Source organism: Rhinolophus sinicus, chromosome 3 (assembly GCF_057876585.1).
Source record: "Rhinolophus sinicus isolate RSI-liver-muscle chromosome 3, RSI-T2T, whole genome shotgun sequence".
Classification (NCBI taxonomy): Eukaryota; Metazoa; Chordata; class Mammalia; order Chiroptera; family Rhinolophidae; genus Rhinolophus; species Rhinolophus sinicus.
The window spans coordinates 169881378-169907631 of NC_142503.1; the positions used below are offsets into that span (position 1 = coordinate 169881378).

A 26254-nucleotide genomic window follows, 5' to 3' on the forward strand; every position below is an offset into this window, starting at 1 on the left:
GTTACAATTTTCTTCCCCTGGTAACTTACCAAGAGGGTGATCCTCAGATGTTACAAATGGTTATGCTTTGAAATACAATAATGGCTGAATTTATAAGGATTTTTTTTCCTCCCTAACTTGAGTTTAACTGAACATGAAGCATGAACTTGTTAACTCTACATGGTTCCAAGACTGATGTGATTTAATTAACCACCTAATCAAATGCTTTACAAAGAATGTATCCCATGGTTGATTAGGGGTGACACTCCTCTCATCACATCTGTGTCCCCTCCACTAGAAGCTGAACAGGCCGTTACTACTTGACCAATACAAATACGACAGAAATGATGCCATGATAGCTTCTGGGCCCAGGCCTCAAAGAATTAGCAGTTTATACCTCCTGTCTCTTAGAACAATCATTCTTAGAACCCAGTTGTCATGCTGTGAGGAAACCCAAGAAGGAAGCCCCATAAGGCCTATATCATAAACTGAGGCCTCTGGTTGAACCCCAAGCCACCAGCCAGCACCAACTTGCCAGCCATGTTGAATGAGCCATGTTGGAAGTGAATTCTCCTGCCCCACTTGGCAAAACCCAAGTTGACGCTTGAGGAGCAGAGATAAGACCATCTTGCCAAGTCCTGCCCAAACTGTACATTTGTGAACAAAAAAATAACTGTTGGGTTATGCCACTAAGTTTTAGAGTAGTTACACAGCAATAGACGCTGGACCACTTCTCAACATTACACACTCCTAATCGTAAACTGACTTTCTCAAGATGAAAGCCTGAATAGGCCAATCCCATTGTCTCACGGGTAGGCTGATCAAATCTATTATTTGTATGATTCAAAAAGGCCACAGAGGTCACAAACAAACACAGCCAGGCACCTGAAAACTCGTCACTCCTTCTTTATTAGGATGCACCCACAGTACAGAACCTCTCACACACTGCGAAAGGGGACGGTTACATTTCTCTTTGGGAGCACCTTCCTTTTTGTCTCTGTTACCACTTTGAAGTAAATCATTTTCAAAGAAAGACATTTTAAATTCCAAGTGTTTGAGACTCGGCTTGCATTTTGTTGTGTTTGAAAAGGAAGTAGCATATTTTAGCCAGAGCTGGAAGATTGTTTTGTGGCATTTTAACTTTTAATGTGGATGAGAAGTCTTCACTGTCTGATTGAACCAGTCTACAATTTTCATATGCAACTTTTCTTATCAAAAATGTTTCATTTTTACCTCTACTCACAAACAGATACTGCTTAAACATACACACACGCACACGCACATGCACACACACACAAAACTAAATTTAAAACCAATCATGAACCACAGCATTTCTAACAGGGAAAATAAACTTTTGCTGCCCTCTCCTGCTAAAACAATGAAATACTGAAATACCAAAAGATCTATGAAGCTAAAGCAAAATCCTCAAACCAAAAGCAATGGACATTTCATTCTCATATACTTGAATCAAAAATCAGACAACAACCAGAAAAATGTATTGGTAATATTTATATTTGAAAGTTCCCCACTGATACATGAGGCTTGGATTACAACTTATTTACAATAAGTGATTTCTAAAAAAGTAAAGAAAGGGGAGGGAGGGAGACAGGGAGGGAGGGAGGGAAGAAAAGGAAACCTATATTCATAGACATCATAATATGGGATGTTTATTTCCAAGAGAGATACTACTGCTGCCATCGTGCACAAGAAGCAGCACAAATGAACATTCCACTAGGTCAAAATTTGCTCAACTTTCTCTCAAGATGCACAATTCTTTTAGATTTTCAAAATTAGAGACTGAGAAATATAAAACGCATTGCCAATATACCTACTACAAAAATCCTTTGTGGCTCATTCCTTAACTCCACTCAGAGAAGCAGCTGAGCCAGAATATAAAAATAAAAATATTGATGTGCAAAGAAAACATCACTGATCATGTCTGGTGTCACCTTTTTGCTGTGGGTGACTGTCAATTTGTGGTAACATTGGTAGAGAGAATCTTTTCATTTCATGGGCCAGGTCGGTGCACCCAATTAAAGGGAAAAAAGCAAAACGGGGGGGGGGGGGGGGGACAAAACTCTGAACACTTAAAAACGCCAATAACATCCATTCATCTTCCCTTTCCCACCCCCCTTCATCCCCACAAAAAAATAAAAAAGCTTTTAAAGCTCTAAATATACTTTTTTTTTTCTTTCCATAGTGTGATTTGAGCCTAGGGCTACACGTGTAAAGTATAGCAGGTGCAATTACAAGCGATTCCTGGCTCTGCACCCTGGACTGTCCCACGCATAGGAGGAGGTACAAAATAAATTAAACCCTTCCAGTTAGGCAAGCAAGCCCAAGGTGAAGGAGCATAACCCTGCTTGTGAGTATCCAGCGGCATCGAGGGTATTATTTATCTTACTTTTTTTATTTTTTATTTCATTTTATAAAAAAACAGTCAGATGTTAGGGAGAGCAAACTATAATAAAATTGAAAAGGACAAAAACTAAACACTGAAGGAAAACAAATGGGGACACTTGCACAATGAGAAAAGGAATGCATGCTTGATTCAAAGTATGAGATGGGTCAATTCACTCACATGGTTTTTCTAGGCCCACAGCCTAAGGCCTCAGCATCACTCTAAACCACAGGGTTTTTGTTTTTTCTTCCAAAGACACTCTGAATCCTACCCCTGAAACCAATATGGTAGGGATAAGTTTGGAGTGATCATCACTCACTAACTACAATATCTGCTATTTAAAAAATAGATTTATATAGAGTTCTGGAAATTATGAAGCAAACAAAATAAAACACAAAGATGCATTTGTCACAATGAACTCAAGTTGCAGCAACAGCAGAAATGTGGGGAAGGACAGAGGGCTGCTGCAAATGCAGCAAGTACGTCCTTAAATATGTCACATAGTGCAACAGTCAGATTACCTCAGTTACTGTGCGTCACCGGACACAACATGACAAACGTCACATTGTCACTTTCAATTAAAAAAGAAAAGACAGTGTTTCTTCTCAGAAGTTGCCCTATGAATTTTAGACATATAGCTATAATTGCTTCTTTCACTATGTCTAAAATTTGGCTTTATTCTCCTCAGTTTGGAATGATCAACATACAAAATTGACATCAAGGTATCTGTGTAGTTCTCACCTTAACTCTGAGGACAGGGTAAGGTGCAAAAAAGGAGCCTGGTTTTTCTCATTTTAAATGACTGCATTCCATTCTAATGGGCAGAGATATTTCACAAACCTGTGATTTTAATGTCCTCTATCTGAAAAGATGAGTTAATGGCTATATTGTCAAAACTACAAGTAATGCAGAGTGAAAACTAATGGGCTAAAATCAGAGATGATTTGTTACAAATTTATTTTTTATCTTTAGTATTTGAACTTGCACCTTTGCTCCAGCACTTTTAAAGGAAGTTGTTTCATCTTTGGCAGCCTCTGCCAATTTTACATTGAATCCCCATGAATGTTCTGTGTTTTTAAAAACTCTATGAATTCCATTAAACCATGTTGTGTTTGGTGTTGCATGTGACTCTTTTACTGCTGTTTCTTTTTCAGAATTAACAATGCCAAGTTTTGTTTCTGTTTTACAAAGTTATTGAGATGACAATGTCCATAATTAGCTGACTTTTATGCACAAACCGTGACCTGATAATCCTGAAACACTTAATAGGGGAGAAAGGTCAGCGGCTTTCCCCCCCTTTTTTTTGAAACAATACAACTGCATATTCTACTTTATATTTAAATGGAAGGAAGAAAATATACAAGCCCAGATTGATATTATTACTACGAAGAGCAACAACAGTTCATATGTTCAGGTTTGCTACTATCACATTTCAACACATGAACACGGTCAGCTCTATACCATGAATACTGCTGAAGTGATGGTTTAGGATTATCAACTCACTGCTGCCATGTCCATAACAAACAAAAGCATCCTGGAAATAAACCCCCAAACACATATCTTTCAGTACATAATAATGCAACCACATTAGGTAAGTACATACTGTACACAACTTTTATCAGTATTTTTATCTCATCCAAATGTAAGAGTCCTCGTTTAAATTAAATACAAAGCAGAGAGCCAATAGGATGTATCTACAATACAGCCCTAGAGTTTGTTTTTTTTCTTTTTCTTAAACAATTTGGTCACAATGCACCTTTGATATAAAAGCATTTTTAAACTTTATTATTAATACTCAGGACATTAGGAATTTCCAGATTTTTTTTTTTCAGTAGCATTTGTAGAACCACTTTTGGTAACAAATACAGTAGTTAGGAATACGCATCCGATGCAGAATGCATAATAATGTTTATCCTGAATCCTTTCTGGCTAAAAACAGGGCTGGCGCTGTGATGAGATATAGAACGAGAATCTACAAAAAACACTGTAACATGTTTGTTTTTTCCCAGAGGCTACATCCTCTTTTGCTGGAATACTTTATAAATACATATTAAAAAGTAAGGCAACAACTCCAAACAGTCCAAGCTGTTTGCTCAACTCTATTCCCAATTAGATTCGCAATCCTGGCGATCGATTTCATGGTTGTACTGTTTAGTGTTTGTCTTTCTGATTTCAAAATGGTCCAAAGGGATGTTTTGTGACATTTCTAAAACATCTCTGGTATGTGTGTTCAATGATGTACGCAACTAATACTGGTCAGGTACTGAAGCCTCTGATGCCCAGTGCCTGTTTTCAAAGGATTCAAGACATTGATTTGGATTCACCATGAATTCATGCATGAATCCAAAATTCCCTTCCTTACTATGTTTATCACCTCTTCTCGTTTACTCCTAATTTTAAAACTAAAGGAGTACCAGGACTACCTGGTTACTGGAGAGATGTTCACTCCGGTAAACAAAACTTTTATCAGGAACCTTTGTAATTCATGGCCCCGTTCTATGTGGACATTCAACTCATGAACATGTGCAAAAGGAAAAGATGTCAAATTACAGTCAAGTTACCCAGAGAGGGATGTTATACAAACTTATATGGAAATGACAGTCTTTTTTGTTTCTTCCTTTACTATAAATACATTTAACAGCTTAGCAGAAAGACAAGCTAAATTTAAGATTGTTCACATTTGAAAATTGTTTCATACTCTCTGCTAATGATAAAGGAACTTCCGATTAATGGAATTTTAACAGCAATTTCATCAACAGATCTTTGAAGACTGCTCTTTTTTTAAAAAGAGGGTTAGAACAATGATTATGTTTTGCAAAGTTCTGAGAAGTCCATCTACCATCCAAACTTTGGATTGAAGTCCTTATTTTTTTTTTCCTTTACTTAAGAGACAGGTATATACAGTGCTGTTGTAATAATGAAACAAATGTGAAATCTACTGTAAAGTTGCACAATACAGAAAACTGTTGCTCCATCTTCTACTACATAAATGTGTGACTCCACAGGTTAGTAATGTTGTTGTTATTATTTTTGTTAAGTTGGAATTATCCCATCACGTCGAAGACCTCTCTTCAATTCCAGATCCTCCAGTTTTTTCCACAATTCTTCACGCTCCTTTTCTTTCTTTTTCTCACTGGAGAAGAAACAGAATATAAGATAAACAACTGAGAAGGTTTAAAGCGGTTATTAATCAGTAACTTGTCCTTTGACATACTTTCCCCCATGTATGTTTTAAAGGGTCTTTGAAGTTTGGCGTTAAGCTTGTAGGTGCTTTTACGTTTTGGTTTTTCTCTCTGGCTTTTTTTTTTTTTTTTTTGGACCTTTAGACACACAGTACTATTAATGAACAAAGTAGGAAATGACAAAAATATTTTAAGATTTTACATTAACATTCCTTTACACTTAATGTTAGAAAATTAACTTCAAAATTACTGAGAAGCAAAAACGAGGATCATTTATATGTATCTGTTATCCTAAAACCAAGGGAACATTAGTGATTTTTACTTGGGATCTAGTTAAAATCTAATTTTCTCTTTATTTCCAAATACTTTCTCAAAAGAGATACTAAAAAATAATACTGATACAGAAAATGTAGTAGGTCAAAAAAATATACTTCCCCTTTATGAATATCTATTTTTCCTAAACTATGTATATTTAAACTCTTCAGCAGTAGCTCGTCCACACAAATATTAATCATCATAAAATCCAAGTTATTAACTTATTTTATACATACAACCAAATTAAACATTCTTTCTTTTGTGCTTTGTTTTAATGATCTGGACAGAAATTTGTTGATACCATTAGGCAATAAGTTTTTAATGTTTCAAGCCTTCAGATTTAGTTCAGTATCAATTTGACTAATGACTTCCAGACTGTTGGAAACATTGGTAAAATTTACCAAAAATCTGGATGTCTAAAATAGGATTAACAAATTTTATTTTGCCAAGAACATTTTTAGATTACCATGTTTTTATTTAAAAAAGAATGTTAATTTTAACATCAGACAAGTTGGAAGTACACAGTCCAGGAACATTTGACTACCATGTTTCCCCGAAAATAAAACCTAACAGGAAAATAAGCCCTAGCATGATTTTTCAGGATGACATTCCCTGAACATAAGCCCTAATGCGTCTTTTGGAGCAAAAAGTAATATAAGACCCAGTCTTATTTTCGGGGAAACACGGTATATTGTAAATTAAATAAATTCACACTTATTAAAAATAATTCACTGTAGCGTCCCTAGTTTTCTCATGTTGTGATGAACCAGTAAACAACAGACTCAAATGACATTTGTGTATCCATAAATTCAGATAATAAATTCAGATTATTCCTGAAAACAGGGCTCTGCCATCTCAGGTATGGGGGATATGGTCCGTGTGCTACTTCACCTACGTAGCAATAATTTAACTTCAGTTGCAGTACAATATTTACTCAGGGAAATCTACACAGGTTAAGTGAAATTTATATATAACTCCACGCCTCATATTTTTCGTATCATCACCAACCTTTTTTACAGGTACACTGATATCTATAGCAAAAGAAATTAATCTTCATTTCCCCCAAAAAAAATCTCTAGAAATACCTAAGCAATTTTATATTCTCATTCCACTAGTGTCTTGAAGGAATATTTAGTTATATAACATGGTAATTAATATTATCATTTCATAATTAATATTTTGGTAATTAAAGCCCTGTTTACTATAACTAGTTTCAGCTATATCAAATATAATCTTTGCAATATGAATTTTAGTGGGCATAATAGTTTTTCAAACAATTACCTATTGGGTAATTTTGACCCTGAAAAATTTTATTTACAGGACAATAGGGGCAAAATTAGATAATCCTTCAATCACTATGAATTCCAGATTCTTAACTGCAAAAGCAACCTGTTTGGTAAATTAGCACCTTTAGTTTCTCAGTAAAGGTTAAGGATAATATTAGGTTGAAACAAATATTATCATAGGACACTGATTTGAGTACACTTAAATCAATTCTATAGAACCTGCTGAATTTCAAAGCATATGACCTTTTTATTTGGAGGGAGAAGAATTTGGTAAGCAAGGGCTTAGAAACTTTATTCAATTAAAACCAGTTTAAACATACGTTAGGTTCATAGTGCCCTAATGTGCACTTTGAATTAGGGCTGACGTCATCAAAACACTCAATATCTTATTACTGAATCGTCATCAGGAGTTTTATGGCAATCTGTCCTGCGGGGTTTTTCTTACAGATGAATTCTATGCTGAGTTAGCATACGTCTTTTATGGTGACAACTAAATCTTCAAAAATTCTAAATATTTCTGATATAGTTAGTGTCACCCCCATTTTTTCCCACTTTTCTCTCTACCTGTAGGTGGGAATTTAAAAAGTTAACCACGCTGTCAGGCTAGGGATACTGTCAAACTCTCTCCCAATTTCAATTTTACATAGCATTAATGTTGGCATATATATCTAATAGTGTTACTTACTCCACCCACTATTTTCAGACTTGTGACACTTAAAAATTTTACCTGAACTGAACAGTTATTAATTTCTTGTCCTCCAGAAGTGTAATCCTCCATTTGGTTCTTCTCTGATAGTACCAAATAAATCTCTTTACTCTCTTTTCCTACTCCCACATTTATGGAAAACCCAATGTTCCCATCTATTCATTACAACCTTCTATTGCTCATTGGACAAAATATTACCCTTACTTAAAAAAAAAAATTATTCTCTCATTAAGGAAGTCCACTCACTATAAGGTACTTTAATACATCAGATCATGTACTTTAATAAAGTGTATATTCCTGCTCCCCTGGGTTAATTCTTATCTTTTTCAAGAGTTTGATCAATTTAGTTTATATCATAAATGATCACAAAACAGTTTTATTATTGTAGTTTAATAAATTTGAATGAAGTTTAATAAATTTGAATGAAGTTTAATAAATTTGAATTAATTTTATTTCAGACAATTTTAGTATTTTAGAAATAAGGTCTTTAATACTCTCAATGGGATTCTACAGAGTTAATCCTTATTCAACTAGGATAATAATGAGCTTTTAGTTGCCATAAAAGAAAGATTATGTATTATGCACTCTTTAATGGTATGTCACAGAATGAAAATGTGTCCTTTATCTCCTTTATTTAAATAACATTTTAAACAACATTTTAATTTAAATTTGGGACAAGGAGGGTTATTATAAATTTAATGATTTTGCAACTGTAAATATAGTAAACTACAAGTTCTTTAAATTCCAAGTGTGACACACACATCCCATAATTGATATTCATTCCAATATCTTATAAAGAATCTCAGCCTCTTCTGTCTTCAGTTAAACACTTGTCACATTCCATATTTAAGTTGCTTTTCAATATACCACATCCTGGTAATTTAAAAAAATAACTGTGACAGTCCTTTGTCTCCTGCCACCAAACCTTTCCCCTCATTTCCCTCTTTATCAGTAAAATGCAAGTAACACATTCAAAATCAGGCAAAGCAAAGAAGCAAGGGAACCACAGATAGCTTTGCTCAGGCGGTTCAGCAAGATTCTGGGTATGACCCCTCACACACACCGCTGGGATCCTCTAAGGTCCATGGTTTCATCATATACAAAGCTGGCATTTGCTTCTGGATGATCGAAGCCAAACCAGAGGTCCCACTACTAAGCTCTCTAGACTTTCCTCAATCTCTCCAAGTACATCAATGCCACGGTCTGAATATTTGTGTCCCCGCCACAATTCCTGTTGAAATCTTAACCCCCACAGGTGATGGTATTAGTAGCTGTGGCCTTTGGGAGGTGATCAGGTCATGAGATGGAGCCCTTCTGAATGGCTTAAGTGCTCTTATACAAGAGATGTCACAGAAATCCCTTGCCCTTTCCATCATGTGAGGACACAGTGAGAAGGGGCCAGCTACGAACCAGAAAGAGGGCCCTCATCCAACCATGCTGCTGCCATGCTCTTGGACTTTCAGCCTCCAGAGCTGTGAGCAATACATTTCTGTTGTTTATAAGCCACCCATAAAACATCCACATGTGGTATTTTGTTACAGCAGCCCAAATGGATTAAGACAACAGCTTTTGAAAAGTTGGACATATTGAACAAGAAATAACAAAATTCAGGAATCGTGTAAATGAAATCAAGAAAGGCTTTACTCAGCTAGAAGCATTTATTGTCGAGTTCAAGTGGTTTTTGTTCATATTTTATTTTAAACATTTCAATATTTGTACAATACCAGACTTTTCACCTCCATGTTTTTTTCACTGCCCTTTGAATTGTAATGCATTTGCTGCATTCTAGAGTAGAAGGTAAGTTGTGGGCCAAAGAGCTAAAAAAACGGTGCCTCATTCCTCCTGCTGCTGGAGTGAAGTACAAGATCAGCCCAATCCTAGTACAAATAAGTCCAGAAGGAAGTGAATCCAGCTGGCAAACTACCTAATGGTCCCCTCACATAAGCCTGAAACATCAGCTATGTGTCAGGCTCTTAACCCTGAGGCAGAAGAAAAACATCACTGAAGGGAAGGAGGAAAACAGCCTTTTTCAAAATGACACTTTGTTACCCAATGGTACACTAATAAAGACACAGCTAAGGAGCATGCAAAGCTGAAGATAAATAAAATTGTGCTGCTTATGATTTTGGGTACAATTAAGCAACTTCAGCAAAGAGCAAGGAAAGAACTCAATGCACAGCTGACAAAAAAGCTTTAAAAAGTTACCGCTGACGATCTGACTTGTATGTGGCGGTCAGCTCATCGAACATGGTGCTGTTCATTTCCATAAACGCCTTCAACACATTGTAGACTAATGCCACGATAGCCCTGAGGAGCACACAGAAAAGAGAGTGTGTCGATTAGCCTTACATACAGGATGCTGCATGAAGACAGCGAAAGCACAACCTTTGAATGAGCTCCACGTATTGCATGCTATCTCCATCCCTTTTTAATTGGAACTACTAGAAATGACCTAGAGTTCATTTCCACATCAACAGTTACATCCTTTATTGTTTAAGGCAAGATATCTTTCTGAGAGGTTGGCAGGATTAGAAAAATAAAAATCGAATTTTGCCTTTCTAATTATCGGTTCCCAGAACAGTCTTGCCTGCGGGCCCTTGTCAACTTCATTTAATAAAAAGGCAAGTATAAAAATAAAGCAACTTCATCCTAAAAAAGGAGCACCTGTGGTAGGACTAACCTTAGAGATCTGACTTTGCATAGAATTTTATTTATAAAGTGATAATATACATAATTCATCAAAATAAAATCTGTTCCCATGGAAACAAATGATACATTATTCATATTCAATGATACGACACTAAACCCCTGTAAGCTGGGCAGTTTAATAAGAGTTATGTTTCTAGTGTGATTTGCATGAGTCCGTTCATGCCTGCTTAGTTCCCCTGCTGAACTAGTTCCCCTGCTGAACTTAGTTCCCCATATGCTAGTAAGAGAACCGGCAAGCTGGTGATGGTTACTGTTTAGCTATGGGACACTGCATAGTTCAATAGCCAAAATGGCAGTCCTTACTTATCAAGTGGAAGAACAAGTGTGAAGACTGTCCCAGGATGGGTTTGGTACCTGCAGACTAGAGTCTAAATAGCACTGCCCTTTGCATGAATATACAGCAGTACTTCCATTTTGCCACACCATGCTCCCAACACCTCTGAAAAAGGCACTGGTAAAAGTTAGGCCACATGTTAAATAAACTATGAGTTTGATGTTTCCAAAACATTTATAAGAAAGGGTACTTGCTGTGTTGCTTCTGCTCTGTGCCTGTTATTAAAAGGAAAATGTAAGCTCCCTTCTGTTGAGGGGAATGACCTTCTCAAATACGATGGCGGTGATGGAGAAGGGCAGACTACAGTCCACACACAAAGAGGTTACGGACACTTTCTAAAGCCACTCTACATTCTCAAGAGACTATGTGCATAAGGACACTTAATTGTTTACCAGCTCTTTATTTTTATAAGTTTTGTTAATAAAATTTGGCAAAAATGTGATATTTTACAGTTGTATGTAAAACTTTTAAAGACAAACATATCATGAATATACTGAATTACAGCTGCTAATTTGTAACTTTTCTTTCTATTCCAGAGAAGCATGTAAAGCCATTCAAATACAGAATGCTCTAACTTTCGTAGAACTAGATGTTAAAATTCTCTTTGAAGATTTTAAACTTTTTCCCTAGAAACAATATATAATAACTGAGTTGGTTTTAAAGAAACGGATCTCCCTAAAATGCAAATCAATTCAGAACACTTCCCTCCTTACAACTCTTTAGTGTTTCCTTATCATCCACTTGGTGAAAGCTCACATGGGCTCCAGCCCCCTTCTAACCTCACCTTCTACCATGTTTCCCTGAAAATCAGACCTAGCTGGACAATCAGCTCTAATACGTCTTTTGGAGCAAAAATTAATATAAGACCTGGTCTTATTTTACTATAAAGACTTATTTTATAGTAAAATGAGATGGGGTCTATATAGTATAATATAATATAATATAATATAATGTAATAATATAATATAATACCGAGTCTTATATTAATTTTTGCTCCAAAAGACGTATTAGAGCTGATTGTCCGGCTAGGTCTTATTTTTGGGGAAACACGATAGCAACCTCCCTAAAACACCTTGTGCTTTAACCCTACCAAACTCCTAAGTCGCAGAACTTGACAGGCGCTTCATACACTTGTGGCCTTTTTATATGATGGATAGACCCACACTCTGAAAGGGCTTCTTCCATCCCATCCACCTGCCAAATTCCTTTAAGATTCAATCGGCAAATCACCACCTCATCGATGTCCACAAACCTCTCCTCTCACTCCAGAGCATCCCTCAAATATCTCTACTACATTCACAGACAGGTCAGGAAACCCTCAAGTAAACTGCTATGTTAACATAACACATTTAAAACAACTATTTTATAAAGTATCTGTTTACTTGTGGGGTCTCCCCAGCCAGTCAGTGAATTTCTAAAAGGCAGGGATTTTTATCTTTGTCACGTATCTGCCTTCAGCAACAAGCATAGCATCTGGCACATAGTAAGCACTCCAGACATTTCATTAAGCAAAAGAGAAGGAGGGAGGGAAGAAGGGAGTGAAGAAAGGAGGGAGGGAAGGAGGCAGAGAAGGAGGGAAGAAGGGAGGGAGGGAGGGAGGGAGGGAGGGAGGGAGGGAGGGAGGGAGGGAGGGAGGGAGGGAATGTATAAACCTACGGATTCCAATGTTCTTTTGAAATCCTATAAAGACTGGAAAACATGATGGGAAGGATGACATTAGAGTTTTCTTCTATCAAACTCATGATGTATTCATTATTCCAATAATAGAGTGCCCTTTCTGCCACCTTTGAGAAAAGAAAAATAAAACGTTAAGAGAGAAAAAGACAAAAACAAAATTATACATCTCCAAACAAAAGTATTTTAAGATAATTTTTATATCAATCATATGTAAAATTAAGTATTAATCACACTTTACATTTTTGTGGATTTAATATCTTTCAGAAACTTCCAAGGTGATCCATCCATTGGGGAAGGAAAAGAAGTTTTCCTACCTATTTCTATTCTCCTTTCATACCGCCCATTCCACCTGATTCCACATCTTCCCTGCGCAGCTCCCCAGCCGCAGCCCCCTTTACCCTACTTCTATACATCAGCCTGTTTTCCTTATCACTTTAACCCTCTTCCTGGCTCACCTCGTTCGTCCACACAGTTCAGATCAACTACAGGGCCCGGACATGGCCGGCGCTCAGCCAACAGCTGCTGTCCATCCCTGCAGAGCAGTAACCTCGGCTGAGCACCTCTGTGGAGGCCCCGGGCCGGCCTACAGGTAGAATGGACCGACCTCATCACCACCGAGGAGAAGGGACCATGGGGCTCCTTGTACAGAGGAGGACACTGAGGTTCAGAGACATGGGTAACCTGGCCAAGGGACCACTGCTAGTGAATGGTGAGAGCTAGGACTCGAATCTAGTGCCCAGATTCTTTACCAAGTTCATTTCTATCACCCTTCCTTTGAACTGGGTTAGCCAGGAGAAAGTCTCTCAGTTTCTGGACTCAGGGATACTAGCTGTACTACAGGGCCCAGGACATCTCAGATCCCTTTTCTGTGACTACCACACTATCAACTGACTCTACACATTCAATAGGACACCTCAAAAAATAATCTAAAAAATCTAAAAAGTAATCTAAAATAGTGATAATTAAAATAAGCCAAAATCGCAAAAAAATAATCTAAAATCTCTAAAAAGGATAATTATATGGAGAAAGAGAAAAAGAGTGGCTTCTTTCATTCATACAGATTAAGAAATTACGTTTCAAACTCATTTTAATTTAATTTAATAAAATGGTACAAGATGTATCCACTAATAGACTCTGAGAAATTAGAACCCTTCCATTTACATTATTCAACTTAGTTCAAAAAAAATCCTGGGACTCATGAGGCACTAGACCCTGAGGTACAAAGAAAACCATCATTATTGAATAATTACTATATACCAGGCACTGTGATGTTTCATAGACATACTATTTATCCTCACAACCAACATAGAGTGGGTACCGTTATTCCTATTTTGCAAATGAGGAAACTGAGGCTCTAGGTCAGATGGCTAGCAAGTGGCAGACTCCGAAGTCCCTGCTCTTAACCTTGTTACTCTGTTATTTCCGTTATGTCAGTGGAGAAAGGAGGAATCTATGAGTCTGTCCAATACAAACTGTGATAAATGCTGTATAAGACCTAGAAATAAAGTGCCAAAGGAGAGGGCAGGCAGAACCACCCAGATGACCTGAGAGAAAGGAGTGGTAGAATTATAACACAGGAGGTAACATCCAACCTGGGCTTTGAAGGACGAAAGAAGGAAAGCGCATTCCGGGCTGAGGGGATTATGAGAAGGGAGGGCAGAGGCACCAACATAAAGGATGTGTTTAAAAACCATGCAGCACATGGTGTGGCTGAGACAGGTAGGACAGGAGGTAAGGAAAGGGAAGGGGGCAGGGGAGGAGACGGAGTGAGGCTGTGCTGAAACTTACAGCTGAAAGGAGGAGCTTTTAGAGACCACAGGAGGATGTTGGTAAAGAAGGAGGGATCTAGGCTTTTCCTACATCCAATTAAGAGTCTAAAATTCACCTGCCTCTCAATGCTAACAAGTATCCTAATCTCTACATATCTGTTTGTCAATATGCCATGCAGTCTGTGGTGTTTCGTTATGGAACCTGCTATGGTCTATATATTTGTCACCCCAAACCTCATATGTTGAGATCCTAACCCCCAAAGATGATGGTACTAGAAGGCGTGGCCTTTGGAAGGTACTTAAGGCATGAGAGTGGAGCCCTCATGAATGGGAGCAGTGACTTTTAGGAGGCTGCAGAGAGCTCCCTCGTCCCTCCCGCCTCGTCAGGACACAACCAGAGGTCTGTGACCCAGAAGAGGGCCCTCACCTGACCATCCTGGCACCTGGATGTCAGACTTTCAGCCTCCAGAACTGTAATCCATTTCTGTGGTTTATAAATCACACAATCTGTGACATTTTGTTAGAGTAGCCCAACTAAGATAGCCCCAGCTTAGAGACACTTTGTCTCCTTTCTGAGCTTCTGAGCATCATGTAAGCCTTGCCCTCCCTTACACCACGCATCCTCATGAAAACTGAAAAAGGTAAACAATCCAGATGTTTGAGCACCACAGGTCATGTGTAATATGCACAACACCTACACAGTATCCTGCAATCTTTCTGTATCTAGACATGTGATATATATCATCTGAATGCAATGGTTTATATAATGGTTTCTACTTTTTTTTGGCTTTGTGGTACAATCACAAGATTGTCATAAGATCACTGACTTGACAGACTCATATGTCTTCAGACTACAGCCAGTGTCTCTAACTATGCAGGGTAATTACAGAGCAGGGAAAGCCCAGCATCGAGTCTGCTGTGTTAGTAATGTGGTTCTATGCTGCCAACCAGTCTGAACAATCTCTTCAAATCAGCAAGCAGTGTATAAAGTGTCAACTCTCTTGTCTGTGACATGGACCTTTAGTGAGATACAGAAGATAAAACCTAATGTGTTTTCAACCAGCTTACCCTCTTCCCTCCTCCTGTGTGAGGTATTTCAGCACTGCAGCACGGCTCCACCCCCCCACAACGGAAAAAAGGGTTGTCCAGATTCACTTTCCCTGAGTGGCCACAAGGAGGCAGAATGGTGCCATGGGAAGGTCCCCCCGTTTCCATAAGCTATACCAATCACTCCACTCCCTGTTAACTTGGGACCTTGAGCAACTCATTTTCTCAGTTTTGTTTTTTAAAATCTAAAAAATTAAAAGGGGGAAAAGTATCGCAAGATAATTTGAAGTTTAGAAATAATGTATGTAAAGCATTGAGCACAGTACAGAATATTAGTGTTCTCGTCTTCTCGTAAGCTTTAGTTAGCATTCTCTCTTACAGACTACAGGAACCCTACCAGTCCATCTCTTATTCAGCTACTTTACTCGAGACCAGTTATTTTACCACTTTGAGCTTCAGTGTTCACATCTGTAAAGATCATAATGCCCTCCTGGAAGGGTGGTTATGAGAATTGAAGTTACTGAACAGAAAGCACCATCACAGTGGCTGTCGCGTAGCAGGTGCTCAAGATAAAGATGGTTATTGTTAAAATTATTCTCATGTGAGAAAACAGCAAATAAATAACAACAGGTAGCTAGTATGTCCATTATGTATTTTTCAATGTAAATAAAATTTTACCAAAATAATATGTTACATAGGCCACGCTGGCTCATCCCCTCTTTACTACTAACCTGAAAATGGGGGCTAGAGACACACTTGGCAATTTGTTTAAACAAAGGTTCTTGAATTTTAACAAATTGTGAAGGTTCAATCACATCCAATATTTCTTCCAGCTCCCCAAGGAACATGACCTGTAAATACATGCAAAACACAAAATGTCAGGCGCTTCATTAAAAATCCATAGGAATGATGATGATTAATGAGAGTTAGCACTGTTTTAAGAAAAATTTACACATGAAACCAAACATGAACAAATCAGGTATTAACTCATGTTAGAAGATGTTCATTTCACAAGGAATTCACCAGAGGGAATTTGTTGACAGCATGTTCCCCACAGCATTGAAAATATGATTCTATTTACTTTGGAAAAAACACTCTATGTGTTCCAGCTATTACACTTACACACTGCAGTGGGGCTCCTATGAAACAGGACTGTCCCCGTGGGGCTCTCCTGTCTATTGCTATCAACACAGCCATCTCCTCTCCTCGCCCATATATTTTTAAACAATGGGGGAGTGGCCCTTCTGCATGGATGCCCATACCGGCACATGCAGATATTTCTGAAATATTTATAGCCCTTGCTATATGCTAGATGTTACTCTAGGATACGCTAGTTAACAGAACGCACAGAGTCAGAGAGACACCAATGAGAAGATTCACCCACACATAGGTACCACTTAAACCTTTCAGCACATGCTTACCCAGTCTTGTACACTTACTTCCCCCTCCCACACAAATGCACACACGTACGATTGCTCCCTATAGAGCACAATGCATCTCGTGGCCTCAGCACTATGTGCCTCAAGAAACAGCTTCAGATCACAAAATGGAGCCAAATCAATAGTACAGTCAATTGTTTTAAATATAATAGAAAACCGAGAGATATTAAAACCAGTTACCTATTCAGGCATAAAAAAATAATTACTTTAGAAAAAATTAGGTATGCAATCAAAATACAAAAAAAGACAATGTTTTCGTATCTTAAGATACATCTGGGTAGCAAAGCATAGTTTACTTTTACCTAATAGGTATTAAGAAATTAGATGATTTTCTGAAATTGTATAAAGTGGGGGTTTTGGAGAATTGAAACGGATTTGAGAAGAAGGGTATTTCTGTTGAAAGCAAAATACAGTAGATCTTTGCCATTTGTCAAGATACATAAATTCTCCCCAAATGTAAAACTAATAACTGACCTTGCTTTCTGAACCATTTTCCAAACAGTTTCTAACGTTTTAGAGGAGTGGGTGTAGATCTGGTACCCAGGAAGGCTCACCTCCAAGCTAAGAGACTCACTCCCCCACAACCTCACGTGGCACATGCCCAGGTAAGTCTCAGCAAAAGTACGAATGATTATAGGTCAGAGGTTTCCAAGGCCAGCTGTGGACAGTTGAAACTAAAGGTCTATAATATATTTTACGATTGTACATAGTAAGATCCCATCTACACTATGCTGTAAAGTGGGTATTTGGGCACGCTACTCTAGCATCTATCTATAGTGAAAGCAAAATCTCCAAACTATGAAGGTGATCACTAGGAGGTGACATTGAGAGAGCTAGACAGTTGGGCACATGACCAGGCCTGACCTGACCTGTGAGACTGAGCAGCACTGTGACAAAAGTCCAGGGTTCCCGAATCAGGGAGGCGGGTTCTGGCCTAACCACCAGTACTTAGTGTACTCGGGCAGGCTATTCACCTCTCTAGGGGCCAATTTCATAACCAGTAAAATGAAAGTACTTACAGTCCTGCCTTACAGAGCTACAATGAGGATTAGATGAGAATGTATTTTATACACGCTTCTTAGCCTGGTGCCTGGCACTCAGCCAAGTATTTAGTACACTATTACCATACTGACATTAGGCACTTACCTCTTTTTGACTACATGTTTTGGGCCAAAATTTCATTAACCCCCTAATAACCTAAAACGAAAAGGAAGAAAACAAATGACATTTAATTTTTCACATACACTCCATGAAAAGTGGTCCATGATCTGAAATTATGGAAAAAATACTTACTGGTTCTGTGAGTGAAGGATCTTTCTCCAGAAACTGTACTATGCAATATGCAAGCTGGAGAAACAGAATAAAAAAGAAAGAATGACAAAATTGGAAATTCAAGATACTAAGGACTCTAAAGATATGTTATTAAAACTTCCTAAAAAGTTTCAGACTCTGGTTTTAGTAACTTCACGCTCAATTCATTTTAAAAATAAAAAAATGTATAAAGCACAATAAAAAGCTACTTTTTCAAGCCAAAGACTGACCCTAATAAGGCTCCAGGGGAATTTTAAAAAAAAGAGTATCGGGACATGAAATAGCCAGCTAATAAAAAGCGGAGATGAAATGTCACATTCAGAATATCCTGGAAGTATCTCATCTACATATAGTTTGAGCTGCATCTCATGGGCTTCCATTCTCTCTTTGCTGACGTCAATAGTACTGGGTTTTACTGTGGTCCCAGAAGAGTCCAATATGAGAAGTAGGCTCTTCCTAAAATCTCTGCTGATTGCCTGAAATGTCACAAGCAAACTAAAGCAGTTTCAGGAAAAGATAAAAAGTTATTTCTACCTGCCAGTTAGAACCTGGAGAATATGAGTTTTATATCTGATGCTAACTCATCTAAGTAAGAATTCTCTTAAATGATCACAAAATGTGATATCCTATTTCAAAAACTAGAGGCAAGATTTGTAAAAGGGCTTGTAAAGATTCTTGGGCAAGAATCCACTCTTGCGAAACATTTTGATGGGTGTTCTAAATTAGAACCATATGGACCAATTTTTCCTCGAAACAAGAATTTCACATTGAAAGAGGAACACTGCTCAGGGAAATGTGTTACATTTTTATGCAAACTCAAAACATTCCCATTGGGGGCGTTCTGAAATACTAAAATTAAAACGCCACTAGATTATTTATCTACCCCCAGTGACACGCTAACCATGCAAGGCAGTGTTAGCACCGAAATCAAAATGGGTACAAGACAGAGTATGCTTTTTAAAGTACTAGAGGCTAAAAATAAAAAGATGTGAAAACACTGATTTGTTTACTTATGTATTTATTTGTGTGTAGAAAGTGAGAAAAAAATGATGAATGATCTAGAAGAGGATGCAAAGGACAACTGATAGACTAATACAAAATGAGGATAAGACAAAACATTCAAGAACATTCAAAAATGATTACACATGTCCAAAGATCTAAATCTGAAAAGCCCACATACATATTACTATAAGCAACATGTTCAATATATAATTTTGTGAACTGGGCAGGTCATTTAAGTTCTCTGAAAAATGAGATGATCAAATAAATGCTCCTTGCAGTTGAAAAATATTCTCATGAGTCTCCTATGCACAGAAAAACACACTTTTCATTTCTTTGGGGGGTTATTTTAAACTTTAACAGTCTTTTTTCTTTTAATTAAGTAAATATTAATATCAAAGAAACACGGTTCGCAAACTTTATTTTGCTTCCAAAAGTAGTTGTACAAAATTCTACCTGGGCATGGAAGAGTGATAAGCTCCTGACAGTGTGTAAAGGGATCAACACTTTCACCAGAAACTGTTTGTGTTCTGCCTTAAGAGGTAAAGCAAAGCCATTGATAATACTAGAAAAAAGAAAAGAGACATGAATTAGCAATGTTACCACAATAAGCTAAACTGAGACAAACTGTTCTTGTGACATCAGCTTAAATCTTAATCACTCTATGATTGGTCCAAAACAATCCCAAACCCATGCCCGTGGCATTCAAGATTTCTTAGTTACTTCCAAGAATACATTTAAGTAGAAAGGAAATGTCAGAGAAGAAAATTTGCTTCTGATTTACCAGCACAGACTCCTGTGCTCTTAAACCTAGTTGGATGGTCTCCAAATCTTTTGTATCAACAACCCTTTATTTTTCCTTCCCTCTTTTCCTTCCCCAAGTAATTGCCTGCCTTGCTTACTTATGACCCTTTCCATTTCCAGATCTCATTCCTTCCTGTCCCCGACATCTCTGTTCAGACCAAGAATACTCATGGACATAGAGCCCAGCCTAGGGAAGTCACAGAGGAAACCATGTGACTCCACCCTCTTTTTCTCCTCATATTAGGAATAGAGACTAAGTAATCACATTGTCTAGTTACATTAGCCTCCCTTGTGTATAGAAACACACAACAGCTGTCTCTTTCCAATTCATTCCACTATGGCAGGCAACAGCTGTTCAAGAACTACACCTGGGTACTCAGTTCCTTTGAAAATGACAATCTTCCCAATTTATTATAAACTGGCTTTCAAAAGGTATGACGAAGGACAGGTAGCCTAGAAACTAACAAGAAGAAGATGTTTTGGGGTAACTGGCCTGACTGCAATTAGATGTACTGTCTCCGTAGTAACGGATAAACTGTTAGCTCTTTCAGTCATCCCAGCAGAATTAGCAATGCATAACTGCAGACCAAGAGGAACAAGAAATCGTGTCTTGGAGAGTCAGTTGGGAAACATGCTAAAGCACAAATGAGAGTCCCTGATGTACACACAGTAAGAGATCTAGGTCAGCATTTCCCTGAGCCACCTGAACCTAATTTCCAGAATGATAGTCACCTGAGATTAGCAATTCGCTAAAAATGTGCTTACCTTCCTAATATTTCCAGCAGTTCAGCTACACCATTGAAGTGTTCTGTTTCATAAACAAACCTTTAAAAAAGAAAGGGGGGGGGGGGAAAGTCAGTACACTACGTTCAAATATTTGAGGTGTACTTAATAATTCTATAAAACCACCAACTTTGTTTCTCCTTCTCCCCCCTCCCTCCACTTACCTTAGAAAAATATTGTTAATCTGTTTTCGGATAAATGCTCTAAGACCAAGAAACTTGCCATAAATTCTGTGTAAAACTGTTTTTAAGTAGTCCCGTTCCCGAGGGTCTTCGCTGTCAAATAGCTCCAAAAGCTGTCGTAAATGAAAGACAGTGTAGCTGTCAAAAATGGTTTCAGGAAAGAATCTGGAATTCTGCCACTCATTATCTGAAATCCCTTCCTTCTTTCCTCGAAAATTTACTGAGCAACTATTATGTGCCAGGCATAGTGCTAGTCTTTGGGAATAAAAACAGTAATAAATAAGTCAGGCAAGTGAAGAGATACACAATAATCCTAACAACAGTAATAGGTAGCACATATGCAGCACTTAGTAGGACCACCAGGCAATTTTCTAAGCAATCTGCTGATATTAATACTCCCTATGAAGTACTTTTAGCCCCATTTCACAGAGATGTTAAGTAACTTGTCCAAGGTCCAAGCTAGTAAGTAGTAGAGCTGGGATTTGAACCCCAGCAGCCGAAGCCCTTGAGTCCATTGTCTCGACCACTGCACTACTCTAACATAAGCTACCTACAGCGCTTATGTTCCAGATATACAGTTAAGATAAGCCTTCAGCTCTACCAGAGCATACAGGTAAATGAAACAACGGAAACCAAAGCAAACATCAAAAAGTCCCCAATGATACTCGCAATGTTTCTTTCTCAATCTTAGTTCTTGTTACATGGGTGTGTTCACTTTGCAAATATCCACTGAGGTGAATATTCATGGTTTCTGTACATATGTTATACATGAATAACATTTTTTAAGTTCCTAATCGTCTATAATCTAAAGTCAATAAATGAATCCTGGTAAGATTACATCTTGTCATATGTCAACACAAAAACTTGTACATGAATGTTCATAGCAGCATTATTCATGACAGCCCAAAAGTGGGAACAACCCAAGTCTCTGGCAATTGATGCACAGATAAGCAAAATGTACTACACTGAACTATTATTCAGCCATAAAAAGGAATGAAGTAGTGATACATGTTACCACCTGGATGAACCTTTCAAGCATCATGCTAAGTGAAAGAAGCCAGACACAAATAGCCACATATTGTATGAAATTAATAAACTGCTATGAAATGTATAAATATTCCATTTATAAGAAATACACAGAATAAGTTAAATCAGTAGAGACACGAAGCAGAATGAGGAGAGACTGCTAATGAGTATGGCGTTTCCTTGGAGGAGGATGAAATTGTTCTGCAATATATAGTAGTGATGGTTATACAACCCTGTGAATATACTAAAATACAATGAATTATAAATTTTATGAATTGTATGGTATATAAATTGTATCTTAATAAAGCTACTATTTTTTTCCTAAATGACAATAGGCAGGTTCCTCTGGCTGAAGAATAAACTTGGAGACTGGTTTAAGTTTTGCTGAGGTCTTTATACATTCATTATCATGGCAATAAAGCAAAACTCAGTTCTAATGTTGACTTTGTAACAAAACATTTCAAGAGTACATAGTCTGCATACAAATGAATGCAGACTACCCTAATTACCAAAAAAGCTACCAACATACAAAAGCATGATTTCAGGTGTTAAGATGAAGACATGAGGCTAAGATTGACAGAATACTAACTCAGCGGGCAGTAATCAAGTAAATTATCTACATTTGTTGGGCACTTTTCTTTGAACAAAAGGCACCGTTATAGACCCCCCCCCCCCAAAAAAAAGAAAAAATGGCCCTTATAAAGGCAGGAAGCAATAACAAACTGAAGGATAGTCTTCAAAAATGGGCAGTGAGACAAATGCAATTTTTGGCTACACAATGTCACTCATCCATCCTTCCATTCATTCAAAAAATGAGTGTTTCAAATAAATATGTATGCCTATTAAGAGTCAGCCCGTGGGCAAGGTGTCAGGGACACAATGATGAACAAGACAAACACAATCTGCTTTGAGAAAGCTTAGTCTAAGGAGGGATGGTGGTAAATAAACAGCACGATAGATGGTTCAGGATGCTATATAAATACACTGCAGATACATCTACTCTATTTGGGAGAAATGGAGTGATCAGGGAAGGCTTCCAGAGGAAGTAACATCCAGGCTAACCTATGAAGAAATTAGGAGCTAGAGGTAGTTGAATGTTTGTGGCAAATTCTATGTCACATACCTTTACCAGCAGCCTATCTGAAAAGAAGATGCTGTTAAAATGCCTGCCATTTCTCTGCCATGCAATCAATCACTCAATCAATCTTTGCACATGCCAGTGACTATCCTCATTGGTGGGGACACGCATGGACACACACACACACAGGAACAAACTTGGAGTACACAGGAAAAGCAATGAGCAGGTCAACTATCCATTTCCACAGGAAACAGTCTAAGAAACAAAGACACGTGACCTGTAAAGGCAAAAAAGACGCCATGGCTCGGAATCTCTTATCTAGTACATGCTCAAAATGACATAAGATCACTTACCTGCCCATCCTACTCCTTGTTAATGGAGATAACCTTTAGAATTCTACTTTTTTAATTTGGTTTCTATTTTTAAGTGTGACAAAAGTGTTTAATGAGTAATTTGCAAGTACCATAAAAGGTTTCAAAGGGTACACTAGTAGCAAAACTTAAATTAACTATGCTTATGTATTGTTTTTAAGAGTTTAATGAAAACATAATTAAACAAAAACTACTTAACTAATGTTTTCATTAGTCCTTTAAAGAAAATGCATCACCAGGTACCTAACTTGAGTCATTTACAAAGCCACAAGCGTTGCATATATCATGTTCAGTGAGAAAGAAAGATGAATTGCAGTATGTAAATTACTTTTCTGCTACTCTATAGAACACACTTTTGATAACTTTATGATGAATGAGAAAAAGGAAAAAATATAACAGTGCATAGGCCAAAAAAGGGGGAGAAAAGGATGAGCTGTGATTTCCAAAACAAAACATGCATGCTTAGTTATATATATGCTCCAAACACCCCTCACCCCCCAAAAAAAAGCAATGAAAAATATAATCCAGCATCTGTAAATGCCTAGGTAGACTGTGCCACCTACAATACCCTGTTTCCCCAAAAGTAAGACCTAGCTGGACAATCAGCTCTAATGTGTCTTTTGGAGCAAAAATTAATATAAGACCCGATCTTACATTACATTACATTATATTATATTACATTATACCCAGTCTTATAGTAAAATAAGACCACGTCTTATATTAAGTTTCGCTCCAAAAGACTCATTAGAGCTGATTTTCCAGCTAGGTCTTATTTTCGGGGAAACATGGTATAATAGGCAACGGGTTGTTCAAAAAAGCAGCTGGAGAGTTTCCAAGGTGATTACAGAGCAAAGACAGACCTGTCAACATGCTGACTCCTAGTTAAAACCAGCCTTCCTGAAGCTAATGAACAGGGCTAAACTGTGTAGCAATTTAACCCCAAAGAACCCTCCTTTGAGCCTCACAGTAAACCAACAGTTCAGTGAGAGGGGCAAAATGAAAAGGACAGTAAAGGTCTTCCAGTTCTACATGCGGGACTGAACCTCTATCCTCTTGAACCTTCCCTGAAATGAGAGTAAAGGAATAAAAATGGAAGGAACTACGAGTAGAGAGGACTGGAGAACAAATTCGACAAATGTGTACACTTCTCAAAGATGGAAAGTGGATGGCAAGTGGCAACTATCTTAGGTTTCATCTTTCTCCACTCTGCTAAGTGTTTTTCCATTCTACGAGCAGGGAGGAACCCCAACAAAAAGAAAGCCAGTTCACACCAGAGAACCCTTAAAAGGCTTAAGAATTGAGGGGACCAGATGTATCTGGTGGCAAGGCATGCAGAGCTATAACAGAAAGATGCTTCAAAATTTGCAGGAGGAACAAGACGTCCTAGACCCCTGTCCCGTACAGTGTAGTGAAGATTTACAACCGAAGTCTGGAGAAGATAAATGTCCCCAAGTCTGGTCTTGGGGACACTGTATACAGTCAAGTGAAGCACTTATTGAAAATAACGGGGTTAAATGAAAACTCTGCATGCTGAACAGTAAGTCCTTGGCTAACTCTCTACCTTGACTAAGCTCTGAATTCTGGGTGAGGTCCCTTTTTAGGGAAACAGTCTCAGGAGGAAACACCTATAGATATGCTAATATTGAAGGGTTTCCCAATATAATGGCAAGGTCTCTGCCCAATATGCTAGGTGTCTCCCATACATGCACACATACACACACACAGGCTCTCAGAGGCTTTTTGACGACTAACTCATAACTATGAATATGAAGTCAAAGATCACCAAACATTCAAACATAAGACACAGAGACTAAAACAATCATAAAGAACTGAGAGGAAATAGCCACAATGCAAGGAGTAGAAAAAAGACTGCAAAAAAACCCAGAAAACAAAAAACCTGTTACAGACTCAGAAATAAACAAATATATTGGATCCTTGAAACAAAAATAGCACCTGTTACACATGAATATTCAGAAAATAAAAGGGCTTTTAAAAATTCAAAAGGTAATAGAAATAAAAATTTCTATTTTTATTCCAGGAGAACTGACACATTAAAACGAGCAAATCTACCCCAAAAGTATAACCAGAAGACAAAGATAATATAGAGAAGACAAGATTAAAAAAATCTTGAGGATCAATCCAGAAGGTCCAACACATGACTAACAGGCATGCCAAATAGGCACCAAGACAGAAAAATGGAGAAAATGAAGAGAAGAAAATTATCAGAGGAAGAATTCAATCCAATTTTCCAGAAAAAAAGACATGAGCTTCAACATCTGTAAGAGCCATTCTGTCCTTGCACAATAAATGAAGAAAGACCCGTATCAAAACACATCACTTTGAAATTTCAGAATATTGGGGACAAAACATAGATCTCAAAGGCTTACAGAGAAAGTAAGTCACTATAAGGTATAAGTAATTCAGCTGGCACAGGCCTTCTCAATACCAACACTGGAAGACAGAAGACAATGGAGCAATTCCTTAAAACTTCTGAGGGAATAGAATATGGCTTCCAACCTATAAATCTATACATAGCCAAAATGTCAATCAAGTATGTAGGCAGAACAAAGATGTTTTCAGAGAAACACATCTCAAAAAATTTTGTGATACTGTGATTTGTAATAAGGAATATATATTTGGTCTTCTGCCACTGTTCCTGACACATAGCTCCTAAAACCCTTGAAATTTCCTAAATGATGAGCTGCAATAAAGGTGTCTTTTGTTATGTTAATGAGGTGGCCCTTGGAAGGTGCCTAAGGATGGGGACTGGTTGCCAGGAGAACCAACTATGTGGTGAGAGGATTAAACTTTCAGTCCCACCCACCTGACCTCCAGGGAGGGAGAAGGGCTGGAGGT

General features: G+C 37.8%; 1 protein-coding gene across 3 annotated transcripts in view; it reads right to left on the reverse strand.

Annotated features, from left to right (window-relative positions):
- Positions 1-3972: 3972 nt before the first annotated feature.
- The window catches only part of PPP2R5E (protein phosphatase 2 regulatory subunit B'epsilon), a 132971-nt gene continuing 110689 nt past the window's right edge, over positions 3973-26254 (reverse strand). For 2 of the 3 annotated variants that reach the window (XM_019733634.3, XM_019733635.3), the window contains exons 6-14: positions 20906-21036; positions 20724-20783; positions 19611-19719; positions 18138-18191; positions 17991-18041; positions 16137-16256; positions 12569-12696; positions 10075-10176; positions 3973-5513 (exon numbers count right to left, since the gene is read on the reverse strand). In XM_019733634.3, the coding sequence (XP_019589193.1) occupies positions 5414-5513; positions 10075-10176; positions 12569-12696; positions 16137-16256; positions 17991-18041; positions 18138-18191; positions 19611-19719; positions 20724-20783; positions 20906-21036 (855 nt within the window). In that variant the 3' untranslated portion in view covers positions 3973-5413. The remainder of the gene's footprint in view (positions 5514-10074; positions 10177-12568; positions 12697-16136; positions 16257-17990; positions 18042-18137; positions 18192-19610; positions 19720-20723; positions 20784-20905; positions 21037-26254) is intronic. The other variant, XM_019733636.3, reaches the window with a different exon arrangement.